This window comes from Conger conger, chromosome 2, assembly GCF_963514075.1.
Source record: "Conger conger chromosome 2, fConCon1.1, whole genome shotgun sequence".
Lineage (NCBI taxonomy): Eukaryota > Metazoa > Chordata > Actinopteri > Anguilliformes > Congridae > Conger > Conger conger.
Window position 1 is genome coordinate 76393157 of NC_083761.1, and position 18518 is coordinate 76411674.

At 47.4% G+C, this 18518-nt stretch overlaps 1 protein-coding gene across 3 annotated transcripts; it reads left to right on the forward strand.

Moving 5' to 3' along the window:
• The first annotated feature begins 1556 nt into the window (after positions 1 to 1556).
• akap8l (A kinase (PRKA) anchor protein 8-like) lies at positions 1557 to 14153 on the forward strand. Of its 3 annotated transcripts, none has more exons than XM_061232341.1 (13): positions 1557 to 1672; positions 3282 to 3323; positions 4185 to 4452; positions 7756 to 8248; positions 9116 to 9230; positions 10161 to 10207; positions 10351 to 10378; positions 10745 to 10883; positions 11484 to 11625; positions 11829 to 11934; positions 12057 to 12187; positions 12726 to 12821; positions 13021 to 14153. In XM_061232341.1, the coding sequence occupies exons 1-13, from the start codon at positions 1645 to 1647 to the stop codon at positions 13645 to 13647; spliced, it is 2262 nt and encodes a 753-aa protein (XP_061088325.1). In that variant the 5' UTR covers positions 1557 to 1644; the 3' UTR covers positions 13648 to 14153. The 3 variants fall into 3 exon arrangements, with proteins under 3 accessions (XP_061088325.1, XP_061088326.1, XP_061088327.1); XM_061232342.1 differs by having other exon boundaries at positions 9119 to 9230; XM_061232343.1 differs by having other exon boundaries at positions 1558 to 1672; positions 10745 to 10856.
• The last annotated feature ends 4365 nt before the right edge of the window (positions 14154 to 18518 follow it).

The following is an 18518-nucleotide window of genomic DNA, read 5'->3' on the forward strand; positions in this document are numbered from 1 at the left end:
ATGCTCCGCTAGCGGCTCATTGTCGCCAGCCTTATGCACTGATTTTGGGCGATTGAAAAGCCAACTGGTATATTTATTTTCCCTTAAACTTAACGTCTAGGTTCTCTATTTTTCTGTTTTCAAAAGAGCTATGTTACTGGAATTAGCCTATCTTATATTTGGGTCGCGTGCATCGTGTTTGCCTGACATACAGATTACACTATGTCACATTGTCTTGGGATATTGAAATCATCCTGGCAGTCCAACACAACATCAATTGTAGGGGAAAGCCAAAGTTGATAAATCACAACCTTTCATTTCTTGCTGTAGGCTAACAGCTTTGTCATTTTGATCTTGATTGTTTTAAATAAAAGCCATGCACAGGTAACGCTGGTTGACTCGAAACACCTTTAAAACGCATTTAAATAGTAGCGTTCGCAAAGGATTATATCTATCGCAAAGGATTATATCTATAGCACTTTGCCCTGTGTCCGATTTGCACTTAATTGTACGTCGCTCTGGATAAGAGCGTCGGCTAAATGCCTGTAATGTAATGTCATATAATGAATTCTGGCGATCTCGTATGCCAGTTAAAGTGTCGCTGCAACCTGGTGGCGAAATTGACTTTACAACACTGTATGCCATTTTACCACGGGGTCCTGCCTTCTACTTGGATCACACTGCCGCATTGAAGAGCGGGGGGATTCTATTTCGGATCCCACGTTAAACAACGGCTCTTTGTTTCCTGCAGAACTCCCCACTTACCACAGTGCGTTGCAGGCTATGCCTAGCATATGGAGACCATTTGGCGCTCTGTTCTATGAAACAGTGATTTACCGAGAAAATACAATTACAACAGCATCTGCTCACTCGATAAAGCGGCATTGGACTGTCCTCCACGGGGGGAAACTCCGACACAGCGAGTGTAGCATATCCAGTGTTTCATATAATCATACCGACACCGACAGCTGCGCATTAAAGCAAGCAGGCTAAATTCTTTAACTTAATGCGATACATATAGGCCTTTTTTTCTTTTCTTCAAGCTGCAATCGCATTGTTTTATTGCAATAATCTTTTTACAATATTTTTTCTTTACATTATGAATGTGCATGAAGTAGGCTGTATAATTGTTTAAGATAAGAAAAAAAGCAATACAATAAAAAATAACTTTGGTTTCTGCTTTAACCATTTACACTTATGAATATGGCATTTTCCACAAGTTATAAATTAATTCACAATATACCAAATGTTATGTTCCATATTTCCATCATAGAAAATATCATATATATCTATTTCATGTGAATTTGTCAGTTGTCCTTTTGAGCGAGAAAAAAAATCTCTACATAATAAATTAACATGGTTTCGACGCATTCACATGCACCTTGAGCTTAGGTGGCAAATTTGGTCTGCAAACGAACGCTCAGATTTCACTTGCAAAGGCTGCACCGCCCTCTCCATACTTTCCTCTCTGGATAAACCATCCCTTTTAGGGGCGGCACGATGACTTATCTCCCCTCTACCCAATCACAGACTCAGATTTCGGCCAATGGCGAGGCCGCTGGACTGCGTATCGGTGTTCGTAGCTAATCGCCAGCGTTAGCTCCATCAACGCCGGTGTGTCCAGACGGTGAAACAACTGACGCGGATTGAAAAGTACTGAGAAAAATGGATAATCGGGGTTATGGTTCATCAGGTAATACTAAAAAACGTTGACGTTGTTTGTGAAGCGTTTATGATACAAATATTTCAATTCAGGAAAAGTATGTCCAGGCATAACTAACCAGCTCTATTTTATGATAACAGGCGAATGCCTGGACTCTACTGCTAGAGCTGGCTAGCTGAATCGGATAGCATATGTATCGCTTTATGTAACCCTGTAGCAGGATTGTAATATTGGTAGATGTTTCCTCGTATGTGCGGTACATTCGATGGATTTACCCGAGAAACAAGCAATGCAATTTAACGTTAAGTTGGCTGGCTTTGTACATTTCACTTTCAATTCGCAGCGCCTTGGTATCTGCCGAAAAGCAAGCAATCTCAATTGTTGGCTAACTGCTGGCTAGGCCTTGTTTGTAAGACTTCTTAGCTTGTCTTGTCTGCAAGTTAACTATATGTCTCATAAGAGCACAGGAACAACGTGGGTGCGGGGAACCGTGGATGCGGATGGAGAATGCATCCATTATTTTTTTGTAAAAGTTAGCCTGTTTCCATGTTCGCAGAAATGATTCTCAAACAATGAAGTGTCGAATATGGGATGCTAGCTGGTCTAGTGTAGCTGCAAGGCAAGTTAGCAATGCTACCGTAGAGTAATTCCATGGCCTGGGTTGGTAGGTAACGGTGCGTTCTCTGCACGACCTTGTGTTTTATTTATTTATTTGCATTTATCTAAGTGGTGCGCAGGTTGGCCAATAACGCATTTTAAACGATTAGTTCCTGTTAAAATGGAGTCCGTTCCTTGTGCACCATGTTATAGCTGAATAAAATGGCCGCCATGTCCTTCGGCTTATGCTTCCCTCCTCCACACACCCCCTTTCCCACCGCTTTTGTTATGTAAGTTGGGTACAGAAACGGTGATACTCAATTTCCGCCTTATCATGTTTAAATCTGAACACCCAAAATGAGCCAACTTGTCTTTTACATTAATATACGTTTAGCGATGCGTAATGACGCATGCCTGATATTTATGTGTGGCCAAGAGCTGGTCAACTAGGCGAGCAAACATGAACGGATTAATCGATTTTTATCATTTTCGTTTATAATTTGTTTTTTTTGGCTACGTAAATAAAACTTCATTTTACCATCAGTGTCGCTAGTTAATCGACCACGCCTCCTCACATGAAAACATTACCAGTTTTACAATTTACCGTTTAGGAGAATGGTTTACATGATTCTGTTCTCTGAATTCTGGTTAGCAGAATACCCATAACCACGCGTGATTTTTATAGCAGTTTCCGTATGCGTTTCTTTAAGGGACGTAGGGAATTAAAATACACTTTTATATCAGAGTAGCTAGATTTTCATCAGGTCCAAGTACAGTATTCTGTTGGTCAGCAAATTGCCCTTACCTATATAATCGCCAGTTTGAACACAGCACCCAGCTCCTTCTGTTGTGGATGGTTCTTTGTCACATCATAAACATTACATTTATTATATTAGATGATGCTTCAGGCAAAAAGGTTAAAAAAAGTGTTCTGAAATGTATGACTGCATTTTCTTGGCTATTGAATAAATGTATTGGGCACTTTCTGTACAGTTGTAATGAAAAGTATGATGTAATCATTTCCTCCTGCTTTGATTTACAGGTTACTCAAGCTGGGGTGGGGGTGGCAGCAGCTCCAGCAGAGGCAAGTACATCATTGAAATGATCTTACCCCCCTACTCAACTCTTACAGCCATGCACTGTGGACTTGTTGTTGTCTGTTTTGAGTGTGCAGTGAGCTGGATGTCTGCGAGGAGGAATAAGTCCTCTGTGGGGAGAACTCCATAGAAGTAGCATGTCCTGGGACAGCGGCAGGTGTTGGTAGAAATGGGGTGACATGGCTCAGGCAGTAAGAGCAGTCGTCTCATTGGCTCAGGCAGTAAGAGCAGTCGTCTCATTGGCTCAGGCAGTAAGAGCAGTCGTCTCATTGGCTCAGGCAGTAAGAGCAGTCGCCTGGCAGTCGGAGGGTTGCCTGTTCGATCCCCCGCCTGGGCTGTGTCGAAGTGTCCCTGAGCAAGACGCCTAACCCCCAAATGCTCCTGACGAGCTGGTCGGCGCTTTGCATGGCAGCCAATTGCCGTTGGTGTGTGAGTGTGTGTATGAATGGGTGAATGAGAAGCATTAATTGTACAGCGCTTTGGATAAAGGCGCTGTATAAATGCCAACCATTTACCATTTAGTTAAACCTTAAGTACACTTGGGGTGTGATTTTTATAAGACCTTCAGCCCTGAACATTTCTCTGCACTTTCACCGTCCAGGTTTGGGAGACTCCCATGTTTTACTCGGCGCAGTTAACCGTTAACCTGCTTCGTGAAACAGGCCCGCTGATTTACTTCAAAACCTTTTAGCGCACGGAAAACATACATAATAACATGGCCGATGGACTGGGTCACGGTATTCGTGCAGTGCCAAATCACGGGTCGTGTTGCCGGTTTTGTGTGTGTGGCTGGAGGTCTCCGGTAAGATGCCTGTACGCATGCCCCTAAGCCGCGTCTCTCCCTCCAGGATCGGGCGGCTACGACCTCTACGGCTACAAGGACTCCATGTCCATGTCCATGTCCAGCAGTGGGGGCTACGGAGGCGGCTATGGAGGAGGAGGAGGAGGAGGAGGAGGCGGGGGGTCCAGCCAGATGAAGAGGAGCCTCTCCGGGGCCGGCATGGTCTCCACGGGAACCAGCGCCGACGCCGTCATCGCCAAGATAAACCAGCGGCTCGACATGCTGACCCAGCTGGAGGGCTCGGGAGGCATGAAGGGAGGGGGCCGCAGCGACAGGTAAGCCCACCTCATCTCCTCCTCCCCCCCCCCCCCCCACCCTGTAACCCCTACCCTGTGTCCCACGCCAGTCCTCTGTCCCGTGTGTCATTGGGGATGTGAGATTTTAAACGGTTTTTTATGATTAATCAGGAAGTATAGAACATGTATGAGCTTTATATGTCAAGTTAGCGTGACGTCACAACGGACAAAGAACGTACTTCCGGGTGGATGACGGCTCTGGCTCTGCTGCCTACTGCCGTTGAGGAATATGAAAATTGTTTTATTTATGATTTATAGGATGTGGTCTAGCTAGCTAATGTTATGTTAGCTGTTGGCACCCCCCTAATGTTGTAGCTAACGTTAGCTAGCGAACATCATTAACTTCAATAACCAGTGCAAACTTGCTAACTAGCGTTATTATAAACCCTATTACTGTAACATTACCACCAAAACTAGCTAGCTGGCTAACTAGTTTTACAACAGGCAAGGTCGGATTTAGCGTTTCATCGCTTCGTGTTTGTAAAGTTATCATCCCAGTGTTTCTCTATACGGCCGCCTATGAGCATCAGGTGTTTAAGTCTCTGAATCCACAGGTTTCGTTGGGTCGATTTAGACTTTAAAGTGGGGAATCGGGCGAAAAAAACCCAATCCTCTGTGTAGCTGAAGGCACAACAGCCCAAAACGCAACACAATTTCTGCATTCTGTTAATTAGCTGACGTTTTGTACACAGCTCTGGTTCAGTCGATTTTGAAGTAGTCCATCGCTGAGTGGCCCTCCCGGAAGTATCTTGGCGACCTCTGTTTACAGACATTCTGATTTGTCGTGTTGCCCTGCTACAGTGTACCTTCAGAACTCCTGACTCTCTGGAGTTCACGGGCAGAGGCGGCGCACTGGGGGCGTTTTGTTGTGAGCATGTGCATTGAGAGCTTCCGCACTCTTTCATAGAACAGACGGTTGAAGACCGCCAGACATTTAGGTTCTGAAAACGAGCGTTTTCCTGATTAATCATGAAAAATCGCATCCCTGGTTGTCCAGTCTTCCCCGTTCCCTCGTATCTCACTCCTCCTCCCCCAGCCCTCGTGTGTGTGTTTTTGGTGAACCCCTCCCCCCCAGTCATGGATAAACGGGCAAGATGATATAACCACTGGTGCCCGGCGGGGCTAGTCTCGGCCAATGAGCTGCAGGCTTCTGGGGGTTAAAAACCTCTTTAGCGTGTTTCTGAGAACTAGGGGAGGGTTTCAGTCAGAATCGGTGGGGGGGGTTTGATATTAATCCCTTCTGCTGCTTCTTTGAGACTCTTCCCATTGGGCCGAGAGAGATGCAGGGTAACCGTGGCAACAGGTGTGGGGGGGGAGGCATTCTGCTGCTTCTATATAATGATAATAAATAAAAATAGTAGTAATATTTCGCTGAAAGTTACATAACGTTTTACGATTGCGGTGGGTGTTTAGCCGTTTGACTCTCAGGCTGTTTTCTCGCGGTGAGAGGAAACTAGCGGTGAAGACGTTATGTCACATTGTGGTTATGTAATTTTGAGAGAGGGGAATTGTTTTGTGAGCGTTCTGCCACATTTCGGACGGGGAGGGGGGGGAAAAACCTGTCTTCCGAGACGAGTGCAGCTGCGTGCCGTCGGCGAGTGTTCCAGGCCCTGCGGCCTCGCGTGGTCACGTGAGTCGGCGTTAAATAAGAGGTCTGCCTGCTGCTGGAGTCTAAAGCGCATTGGGGGGAGGGGGAGGGGGAGGGGGAGGGGGAGGGGGAGGGGCTCAGGAAATGGCGGGACGGGTGTTGGCGGACGGAGAGAAGGAGGAGGCCGAGGAGAAACGGGCGAAAGGCGATAAATAAGATGAGGAAGTGAGGAAGGGCAGGGGGCCCCCGGGAGGCCGGTTAAAAAAGCGGGTTACGTAACCCAAGCCAGGGACAGAATGTAACGTTACGCAGCCGGCAGAGCGACTTTGAGCGCCCCTGTACCTGCGGTTGTTTTGAGTTAACCCCCCCCCCCCCCATACAGGTCTGAAGGGCGTGTCACATTGCTAGGCAACGTGCTGGAATTCAGACATCAGGACATCAGCTCCCCCCCCCCCCCCAAATGCAGCAGTGTTGAATGCTGTTTTCAGGCTCGGGCATCTCATTGATCCCACCCCAAAAACCCCTCCCCAAGCTTCCCCTGTGTGTCCTGTCTCACATGCACCCCCCCAGACACAGCGACGCTCAGCTGTGTTGTTGTCTTGTTTCCTGCGTCACATTCACGTTTGGTACGGAAGCCGTTTCTGTCTCCCGCGCCTAATGGTCACCGTGGATGTAATCATCTTAATACTTCATTCGCTAGAGCTGCCCCTAGTGTACGCTGCTGGTACTGTGTGGTGAAGAGGGGAGATCAAGTGTGAACTGGACGTTACTGCTGTCATTGGTATTCAATTTTGGCAGTTAGAAATACGTACTGTGTACTGAGGCAGTCTTCTGCACAAGGCAGATAATTGTGTGTGAGAAATGTAACCTGAGGCAACCTGCCGCCCCCTTCTGGCGTGGAGGACTCATTACGCATTTCAAGTGTTAGGAGAATCCACTTTTGGGACCGCCTCATTGCATTACGTACATATGTATGTGACTACACACACACACATACACACACAGAGACACGCACACCTGGACTCAATCCCAAAGGACCTCTCCCTGCATTGCCTTTTATTCCTTGTTTTTTTTCATTTTATTTTTATTTTGTTTCTTTTGTTTCTTTTAACCGTACGCTTTTCCAGTTGTGTGTCCATTATTATGACCATCATCTCCATGGTGACCAAATCTTTCTTCCCATAGCTGAAGGTTTCGAGGGGGGGGAAAGGTGGTGATGATGTCACTGGACAGTCATGATGATGTCACTGGATGTGAGGCCTTGATGCTGATTTGTTCTCCCGCTCCCCAACATTTGTCCCGTCAGCTCCATGAAGCTGTCCACCTTATCCCCCCCCCCCCCCCCAAACTCGCCAATGATGTGGCACAGTCCAGTTAGCCACTTCCTGTCCCAGTCCTGAACCAATCAGCTCTGTCCGTGTGCCTGGGCACCGCGCCTCCCCACAACCGGGCGGAGATATGTACAAGAGAGCCGACCGGCACCTCTTTTACAAGAAAGTGTGTGTTCATATGTGTGTTTGCACGACATTCACAGAGAAATGTGTCATTGCAATTGCATCCAGACTTTTCTTTTTTTCCTTTTTATTGATTTATTTTAAAGTCTGGCTCATTTAAAAAAATTAAAAAAAAACAATTGAAGAGGAAAAAGCGAGTTTGGTTGAGTGGTCACTCCTTGACTATCCTTGCTCTTGCAGGTTTGACCAATACGAGTCCTACGACTCGCGCCCCTCCTCTGTAAACCCCCGCGATCTCTACAGATCCGGTAGCTATGGTTACGGCGACGGGCCGTCGGACCTGCTGAGCCCGCGGGGCGGGGGCTACGGGGGCGGGGCCTACGACGGCTCCTCCTCCTTCGGACCCGCCAAGGCGCGTCAGCCGCCCCGCGACTCCTACGCCGGCCCCGGCTGGGGCGGGAGGCGGTCCCCCAGGAGGGGCGGGGCCCCCGGGGGCCCGGGCGGACGCGGGTTTGGCCGCCGGCAGGAGCCCCCCATGGGCGGGGCCCGGGGAGGCCACTCCCCCGGGGGGCGGGGCAGGCTCCCGTCGCTGCTGTCCCACCGCATGTACCCCGAGACGGGCGCGTACCAGCAGCCCCCGACGGGCCCCCAGGACCTCCCCGGCCGGCCCTTCGGAGCGGGCCCCGGACTCCGGGCAGGCCGCCAGAGGGGCCGCAAGAGACCCGTCAACCGAGTAAGTACCGCCAGCTAGGCGCTCGAAACCAAATCCCACCCCTCTCCCCCCTCCATCCCCCCCGGTCCACCCGCCTTAGCCTCACGGGTTCTGAGCTTGGGGATGTACCCCCCCCCCCCCCCCCCCCCCCCCCCCCAGACTGTTAAAGACGAGCCCCCCGCCCGCCCCCCAACAGCATTCTCTTGTACCCCGCCACCCCCCGGCGAAGTCATGCCCTCCCCCAAGGCGAGTCTGGTGCCTCCCGGCGTATTTGGTTTTTCTGTTTTTACGCGAGGATTGCCCCCCTGCTTCCCATCACGGGGGCAGAAGCTTTTATTCGTTTTTTCAAAATTCTGATTTTATTTATTTTTTATTTGTTTTTTGGTAATCTTCTGGTCCTCTTTCTGAGACGGTGCGACTCGGTGGCTGCAGGCCAGAGCGATGCGTAATGTTAGCAGCGTTCCTGTTCTCTGTTCACGTCCCAAAGCGGCAAAAAAGGACCTGTCGGCGGTAAGGCATGTTCAGGACTCCAAGGTGAAGTGTAGCGCGTTAGCCGTGGTGCGTGGCACGAGTTCACGGGGTTAAAGGTCAGGTTTGAGATGCGATGGTCAGTACCTCAGAGCCCTGGAGTCCTCAAGTGTGTGTGTGTGTGAGACTGTGTGTGGTTTTGGGCGGAGCAATTGAGGTATGCCTGTGATTGTGCGTTTGTTTGTGTCTAGGTATTTGTGTGTGTGCCTGTGGGCGTGCGTGGCTCAAGTTCATGTAAACTGAAAGTGTGTGTGCATGTTTACGTAGAGTGTGTGTGTGTGTGTGTGTGTGTGTGTGTGTGTGTGTGTGTGTGTGTGTGTGTGTGTGTGTGTGTGTGTTGACCTGCAGTGTTGCCCCCAGCAGATAAACCCACAAAGGGAAGTGCAGAAGAAGAGGAAACAGACTGTTACCGCTGGCGACGAACCCGAGTCCAAGAAGGACAAAACCGAGACTGAGAACACAGAGTCCACTAATGGTACACACCCTGTACCCTGTACACTATCACACATACCCTGTACCCTACCCACACTCACACACACCCTGTACCCTGTACACTATCACACACACCCTGTACCCTACCCACACTCACACACACCCTGTACCCTGTACACTATCACACACACCCTGTACCCTGTACACTATCACACACACCCTGTACCCTACCCACACTCATACGCACCCTGTACCCTGTACACTATCACACACACTCTGTACCCTACCCACACTCATACACACTCTGTACCCTCCACACTCTCATACACACCCTGTACCCTGTACACTATCATACACACCCTGTACCCTACCCACACTCACACACACCCTGTACCCTGTACACTATCACACACACCCTGTACCCTACCCACACTCACACACACCCTGTACCCTGTACACTGTCACACACACCCTGTACCCTGTACACTATCATACACACCCTGTACCCTACCCACACTCACACACACCCTGTACCCTGTACACTGTCACACACACCCTGTACCCTGTACACTATCATACACACCCTGTACCCTACCCACACTCACACACACCCTGTACCCTGTACACTGTCACACACACCCTGTACCCTGTACACTATCATACACACCCTGTACCCTACCCACACTCACACACACCCTGTACCCTGTACACTATCACACACACCCTGTACCCTACCCACACTCATACGCACCCTGTACCCTACCCACACTCATACACACTCTGTACCCTGTACACTATCACACACACCCTGTACCCTACCCACACTCATACGCACCCTGTACCCTGTACACTATCACACACACTCTGTACCCTACCCACACTCATACACACTCTGTACCCTCCACACTCTCATACACACCCTGTGCTGTGAGTCCTGTAATGTAGCGGTTTAAATGTGATTGATGTCTTGCAGATTCAGCCCAGCCCAGTGGGGAAACTTCAGAGGCCAAGAGTTCTGCGGTGAGTGTATGCGTTAGTACATTTTCTGAGCATCTGTAAATTTGAGTGCGTGTGTATGCGTACATTTGTGTGTGTGTGTGTGTGTGTGTGTGTGTGTGTGTGAGAGAGACAGTGGTGACTCATTGTACTTCTCTGGTTTACAGGCAGTGAAGATCACAGCAGATGATGACGGTAAGACATAAACTACCTACCTCACCCTCTTCTGCTCCGTCATCCCCCTCTCCCCCTGTTTACCTGCTCCTTTTTCCCAGCCCTCTCTCGTGGCTCTCATCCTCTCTCCTCATCCCCCTCTCTCCCTCCCTCGTGTCTCATCTCTCTCCTCATCCCTTTCTCTCTCTCATGGCTCTCATCCCTCTCTCCTCATCTCCCTCCCTCCCTCCTGTGTCTCTCCTCATCCCTCTCTCTCCCTCCCTCCCTCCCTCCCGTGTCTCTCCTCAACCCCCTCTCTCCCTCCCTCGTGTCTCATCGCTCTCTCCCTCTCTTTCTCCCTCCCTCCCTCCCATCTCTCTCCTCATCCCTCTCTCCCTCCCTCCGCAGCGCTGACCATGCAGGAGGAGATAAACCAGATGAAGAAGAAGTTGCAGCCGAAGCCGCCCACCCCCCAGGACAGATTCCCCAAGCTGAGGAAGAGGAGGGGCTTCCAGGAAAGGTCAGGGGTCAGGCTTGGCTCTCAGAGGTCAGAATTAAAGGAGAACCCTTGCATCCATTATCACCCTTTCTGTTGAGGCGGAAATCACGCTCCCTGGAGACGAAATGGAGCTGGAGATGAATCCGTCGCATTTGGGCCGGAGTAGCTTGTAGATTTCCACTGTATTCACTATTAAAATAAGAATTACCAGTGCTGTGTAGTGCGGGGTATGGACATATTTACAGAATCCAATGCAATTGCGTATTTTTCTCCGGTCTGTTTATTAATGATCGCATTACGGTGTTCACCGGGCAGCAGTCTGTCCTCAGTTGTGAATACGGTGGAAAGTTAGCTGTCTATTCCGGGCTGAATATTGAGGCGTTCTCTCCAGAACATTTTAAGCAGCACTATCCTAATGGCTGCAGTCAAAACTTAAATGTTCTCCCTTCCAAGAATACAATTATATATCACCCCAGTCCTTCAAAGGGTAATATGGATTCTGATTGGCTGTGGCGGTTCTGCGCTCCCGTTGGTCCCAGTCTTCAGTTGTGGGTGTAAGGGTGGAGCAGGAAGGTAAACGCGCGGCTCGTTTACGTTACGTTAAGAAGGCGCCGTGTAACGCCCGCGTTCCCTCTCCCGCGCTCACAGGGTGATGTTCGCGTGTTCCGTCTGCAAGTTCCGCTCCTTCTACAGCGAGGAGATGGCCGCCCACATGGAGAGCCGCTTTCACAAAGACCACTTCCGCTTTCTGACCAATCAGCTGTCCAAGCCCACCATCGACTTCCTGCACGTGAGTCCTCGCCGCACCCCCTCTTCGCTATCGGCGGAGCTTGGATAAACTTTGTTTTTGATTGGTACGGTCGTAGATCGGCCCTTTTTGATGCAACGGTTTGAACTGTCCCCGCAAGTCTGTGAGGTGTCGAGTTGTTTGAATTCGTTTAAAATCCGCAGGTATTTTCAATGTCGGAATTTTGTTTTGCGTGTGTTTGATAGGAGTACCTGAACAACAAGTTCAAGAAGACCGAGGAGAGGACGAAGCAAATTGAGAACATGAGCGCAGCAATCTGCCAGGTGTATAAGGAGCAGGACCTCACCCGAGGTGTGTGTCTGTGTCTCTGTGTGTGTCTCTGTGTGTGTCTCTGTGTGTGTCTGTCTGTCTGTCTGTCTGTATGAATTGGCAAAGTGACTTCACTTTCCTCTCTCTCCCCCTCTTCTCTGTAGACATTGGAATGGAGCACTTCATGAAGAAGGTGGAGGCAGCACACTGTGCAGCCTGTGATCTCTTCATCCCTATGCAGCACCACCTCATCCAGAGACACCTCAAATCCCCCGACCACAACTTCAACCGCAAGGTGAGTGTACCTCAAATCCCCCGACCACAACTTCAACCGCAAGGTGAGTGTACCTCAAATCCCCCGACCACAACTTCAACCGCAAGGTGAGTGTACCTCAAATCCCCCGACCACAACTTCAACCGCAAGGTGAGTGTACCTCAAATCCCCCGACCACAACTTCAACCGCAAGGTGAGTGTACCTCAAATCCCCCGACCACAACTTCAACCGCAAGGTGAGTGTACCTCAAATCCCCCGACCACAACTTCAACCGCACGGTGAGTGTACCTCAAATCCCCCGACCACAACTTCAACCGCAAGGTGAGTGTACCTCAAATCCCCCGAGCACAACTTCAACCGCAAAGTCAGCATACCTCAAATTCACCATTCCCCCTTAAGCGAGCGCACGTTAACCACAAAGTGATCAATCGCCCTGGAAGAGAACATAGCCTGTGGCCTACATGGCAGGTTGTTTTGCCTGTCATTGGTGAGGCGCTGACCTATCGTGTGCGTGTGTCACGCATTGACCTCTGACCCCCGACCTCTCTGTGTGCCCAGGGCATGATGGAGCAGTCGAAACACGCCAGCCTCTCTGTGGCCCGCAGCATCCTCAATCACAAAATCATCGCCAAGAAGCTGGAGATCTACCTAAAGGTACCGCCTCAATTCTATTACAATTACATGTAATTGCATATAAATCTATTTCCCAAACGGGCTCTTGTTTTTTGTTTTTTATCCCGCCTTTCCTTTTTCTGATCCCCTGACCTGTTTGAGAAACGACCACTTTGAAAACAAAATTAATTTCTCTCATCCTGTTCTCTCTCTCTCCCTCGCCACCCTCCCTCCCCCTCAGGGTGAGAACCCGTTCGACGGCAATGATAAGGACCCTGAGGATTCGCTGATGGACGTGTCGGGGGCGGAGCTAGAAGACAAGAGCCAGGCGACGGCGCAGGACGGCGATGGAAACCACGCCCCCGCGGGGGAGGGGCAGAAGGACGGGGCGGAGGTGAAGATGGAGGAGGAGGAGCTGGAGGGCGTGCTGGGGGAGGACTGCCTGGAGGAGGAGGGTGATGACGGAGAGGCGGAGCCTGGGGAGGAAGAGGCGTTGCTTAAGGAGGAAGGGGAGGGGCTTAAGGAGGAAGAGGACAAGGCGGCGCCTAAGGAGGAGGCGGAGATCCAGGACGAGGCGGTGCTGAATGAGGATGAGGATGAGGAGAGGGCACTGCTGAACGAGAATGAGGGCGTGCTGGGGGGTGATGGGGAAGGGCAGGAGGGGGCGGAGGAAGATCTTGCGGACGGGGAACAGGCTGTGGAAGCAGATTTCGGAGATGAGGAAGAGGCGGATTTAGGGGAGGATGATGAAGGGGTGGAGGCGGAGGAAGAGGAGGGTGTAGAGGTGGTAGATGAGGAAGAGCTGGATGAGGACCAGGCCGACGTGGCCGTGGTGGAGGACGATGATGGAGTGGTTCTGGTGGAGTAACGTCTGACCCCCCGCCCCCCGTTTTCATTGTGTCTATGATTCTGATGCCTCCTGGCCAGCAGCGCCCTCATGTGGACAGTACACTGCACTGCAGCTGCTCACCCCAATCAAACTGTGACATCATCTCGGACCAACCACCAAGAACCCCACCCCCTCCTTCCAAACACACCACACACACGCGCTGTTTTATTTTTCCTGTGTATATGTTTATTTTGTTGTGCCTTTTGTCAAGTTTGATGGCAGGGTTTGATCCAAGAATGACGGGCAGGGGATGGGAGGGAGTCTGTTATTTTTTTTATCCTAATGTCTTCAACTGATGCGACCACCGGATTCGGGGAATACCTTTCAAAAAGGGAAACTGCAGTGTGTTTGGTGGGAGTTCAGTTTGTCCTCACTGTTTGACCTGAGCTGAAACACCATCTTTTTGTTGGAAGAATGGAGTTAATTGTTTTTACATTTTATGTTTCTTTTTTTTGTTGACAGAAAAATAAATGTTTGTTAACACATCTGTGTGTGGTTGTGTGAATGATGTTTGACTGGTACCTGTGGAAGGAGAACAAAATATGTCCCAATTATTGGAAATGTAAAGGTATTACGTGGATGGACTTGCATGTTAAAACAAAAACGCACAAGTATTTTTGTCAGTATACACTGACACTCCATTTAACGTTTTTGAACGGTCGTAGGCCTATATCTAGGACATGCTACTGTACAGCTGGTGTGCCGTCTCGGTGGGAGCATGTCTATGTTCCCACAGCCCTATGTTCCCACAGCTCTATGTTCAGTTGACTTCACACTCAGCAGGCTGCTTGCATGGGACCTGAAGAAATCCAGTGTATGTTTGTGCAATTTAGACACAGTACACGTTCAATTATCTATAAGTTTTTAATGAACAAGCGAAATAAGAAAAAAAAATACACTATTTATGCAGTTCACTTAAAACTGGAAAGGGCTCTACATCAGTACTTTTCAACCTTTTATGTGCCAGGAACAGGCATCTGCAAGTGCTGTCCTTTGAGGACTATTTTGACATCTAAATATATAAAGTTCAGTTTACACGATCAATAATGAACATTTAATTTTGAAAAAAAATTAAATCTTAGAAATGTGGGAACATAGGGCTGTGGGAACATAGGGATGACCCCGTCTCGTCTCGGTTTCGGTTACAGTCTTTTTTGCAATCGCTAAATTTGAATTTGCCGCCATTTTAGCCATCGTCTGGACTTCGGCTAAAGGGAAATAAACGCCCACTGTTAACTGACCGTTAAAGGTAGATCACATTATCGACATTTTGTTGAGTTCATTATAAAACTGACGTTATCCCATTGTTTTAATCAGCTGTAGGTACGACAAAATTTCCGATTAAAATCAGCTTTGAGCCTGTTAACGAAGCTTGTTTCCGTGGGTTAGAGCTTTGTGCTTCGCTGAGGCTTGAATCTACCGATTCGCAGTCGAGTTAAAAATAATCTGCGTGGCTACGGGCATTCACACAGGCAATTACCAAAACACCCAACTGTGCGGCGATGTGGACGGGGCTCGACAGCAGCAGGAACGCGCCGTATCTCGATGCCAGAACCGACCACACGGCGCCGCAAGAGCGCCACTTCAAGATGCGAAGACCTACAATTGCGATGAGCACAGGCGTAGCCTACGGTAGGCTAATGGAAATTCAAACTAAAAAGTCTGAAGAGGACGATATGCGCTCATTGCCATTCTCCTTTGATATTTGAAGGCTTAGAATTGGTGATTAAAATGTGTATTTCATTATAGCACGTTTTGACATTTCCTACTTTAGTTAACATTGTATAAAGACCATGTCACTATATTGTCCTCACTGAGACCATTTCTTTTGGATTTTACAAAACGATCACACACCAGACGTAATCAGCAAGTGTGTAAGTTAATCACTTCAGGCTCTCTGCTGCAGTATATCATATGGCTTTAGTGTGTTGCCATCCCTTCAAGCACACATTCCCTGATAAAATACTTGCAATACTGTTGTTAGATACTAAGGTGAAAATACTGGAAAATATAAATGACTACAGTATATAAAAACAAAAAAAGTCAACCAACTCCCGACCATTTCCTATGAGTAATATCAAATGGAACACTTGACATAAACATTTGATTTATTTGGCTGACACTTCTGTCCTAAGTGACCATTAGTGCATACCGAACATCAACAAGAACGCAGGTCAAATAAGGTACAATTCTCATGAAGTATCAGTTATTGATGTCCAGATGGCCATTCTTGGCTGCCATTTTAGTAATATGGCTTGTAGCGTAGTGGTTAAAGTAAATGACTGGGACATGCGAGGTCGGTGGTTCTAATCCCGGTGTAGCCACAATAAGATCCACACAGCTCTTGGGCCCTTGAGCAAGGCCCTTCACCCTGCATTGCTCCAGGGGAGGATTGTCTCCTGCTTAGTCTAATCAACTGTATGTCACTCTGGATAAGACTGTCTGCCAAATGCCAGTAATGTAATGTAAGCCTGTTTTTCTGTGCAGCCTTGGAATGACCACACTAGCACATCGGGTAGTAAGACAGTGCACCCTTGATAAAAGCGGCGTAAAATAACATCATAATGGTAGAATCCACTTTAAAAGAGCTAGATTTCTTCAGGATGTAAGCACTTTGGCCTGGGTTATATACGTAATTGTTTTTGATTCACCTACTTTTCTGCACTTTACTGAGCTTGTCTGGTGCATTGGAACTAGACCTTCTGGTCCTCTTGGTTCTGCCCAATTGCACCATGTAAGTAAACCGGCCCATGAGTGGAAATTACTTTAATTTCAATTTTTTTGGTTTTCCAAACATTAAGCCTAGTCCTAGACTAAATAAAAAATTGAACAAAGATCTTCATGTCTGGGAAACCAGCACAAATTGTATATATTTGTTGGTTATTTGTTCCAAGTTAACTGTGGATTAGTATTAATTTGGCATGGTTTTTCTTTTTCTTTATTTCAAATAAATAAATAATGAAGTGTGGTACTTTTGTGTTATACATCGCATGCAGGCTTTGACAGGCCAATATTAACCCATTTTGTATTTCCATGGTATGACAGTTAATTGTGGTCCTGTTTAAAGAGGGGGAGTTTTTCTGTCTGATTGTAATTTGTCTTGTTACAATAGCAATTGCTGGTTTTTACATTACACTTGTTTATTTTTTTCTTTTGTTGAATTTGCATTATCAATTTCATTCAGGGTAGGTTAGAACATTTCTGACATAAAAAGCTAATTTTGTGTTCCTTTGTCCAACACCTCACATTCCATAACCACCCCCAGTGCAACCCACAACCAACCTGGTTCCAGTATAATATAGACAATGTTCAAAGGATTTATGCACACAATATACTTAGAAATAGGCAAGTAAGCAAATAAATAAATACATAAATAAGTAACATTTTACAAAAGCATTCTTACTTTTTCCACATTTTAAAGGGTTTCTACAGATTTTATTTTGGCACCATTTGCCCTTGCAATAGACTATCCTAACAGCAACACATAAAAAAGGATATCTTTCCAAAAGGTTTCTGTCTTACTATCTTTTTTTGCTGCTGTGATACCAGAAAATGGGATCAAAACTCCAATTATACTGTATATAAGAAAATATATTAGCATTATCTGTATCCAAAATACTCCAAAAACTCCAGGACCATACCCAAAACATGCATATATCTGTAGCAATGGGTTTAAGTGAACATAAATTACATAAAAGGGTAGGTACTATTTTAAGTTGACAACATTTTCTTGTAGATAAAGAATATCTGTGTATTGATTTATTATTAATTCGCTGATGATTAAAATGGGCATTTGTGGATTATTAATTGGCATTCTTGGTATGCACAGTACTGTGAGAAGTCTTAGGCACCATAGACTTTATTATATATAAATGTTTATTTTGTTGTGTGTTAGAATAAAATAACCCATTTAAGATTTCCAAATGTCAAAACATATTCATTTTCCAAAAGATAAAATTTTACAGAGACATTTGTATTTGTATTTAATTTAAAAAAGTAACATATTACTGGAAGCAATTTACTACTTTTAGTAAACTTGATCAAGGCTGTCTGAGATCAGAAGCAAGGAGCCTCCCAAAGTCTGCAGAAGAACTGTGGAAAGTTCTCCAACATGCTTGGAACAACCTCCCTGCTGATTGTCTAGCCAACGCTGTCCTGCAGTTCTTTATCTCAGAGAAGTGATGCAGTTAACGCCGAAGGGTGGTCACATTGATTTGATTCAGTTTTTAACTATTCTACCAAATTACTAAAATGTAATGTAAAATGTATTGTATGTTTATTTAGGACCTTTCATTTAATTATTTTTGAAAGAATCTTGCCTGTACAGAATGTTATACAGGTGCCTAAGACTTTTGCACAGTACTGTATGTCGCTCTGGACAAGAGCGTCCGCTAAGTATCTGTCATGTAATGCATACGGTACTTACAGTAACCTGCCTGATTTGAAAGAGCATTGAATTTGGGGGGTCGCGGCGGAATTACTGTAGACGTTCCGTTCGCCCTGCGTATGACGTCATCGACGTCGCTCGAGCTGTTTGTTCTGGATTCGGGGAGAGGAAGGTCCGCGCGCGCACACTGACAACCTATTAAAGAAGGTAAATAAATTTGTTTTTAATTCTTGTTTTTATGTTTTCGGACACGACGAACGACGGCTTTTGATTGCGAGTGTCGAGTTTAAAGGACGCAGGAGGGCAATATTGGGGTCGCCATTCTGTATGTACGTCGCCAAACGGCGGTGGAGGAGTCATAGCGAAAGGCCTGTCGCCGGTGAGACTGGAGAAAGATAATAAATTCAGTCACCGTCTCAACTTTTGGGGAGGAACTATTCTAGTCACAATGACGGCCGCTAAA

Coding starts and splice junctions, on each gene's coding strand:
- akap8l (XM_061232341.1), top strand. CDS start 1,645: ATGGATAATCGGGGTTATGGTTCATCAG. Junction 9,231..10,160: donor GAACACAGAGTCCACTAATG/GTACACACCCTG, acceptor GATGTCTTGCAG/ATTCAGCCCAGCCCAGTGGG. Junction 12,822..13,020: donor AGCTGGAGATCTACCTAAAG/GTACCGCCTCAA, acceptor CCTCCCCCTCAG/GGTGAGAACCCGTTCGACGG.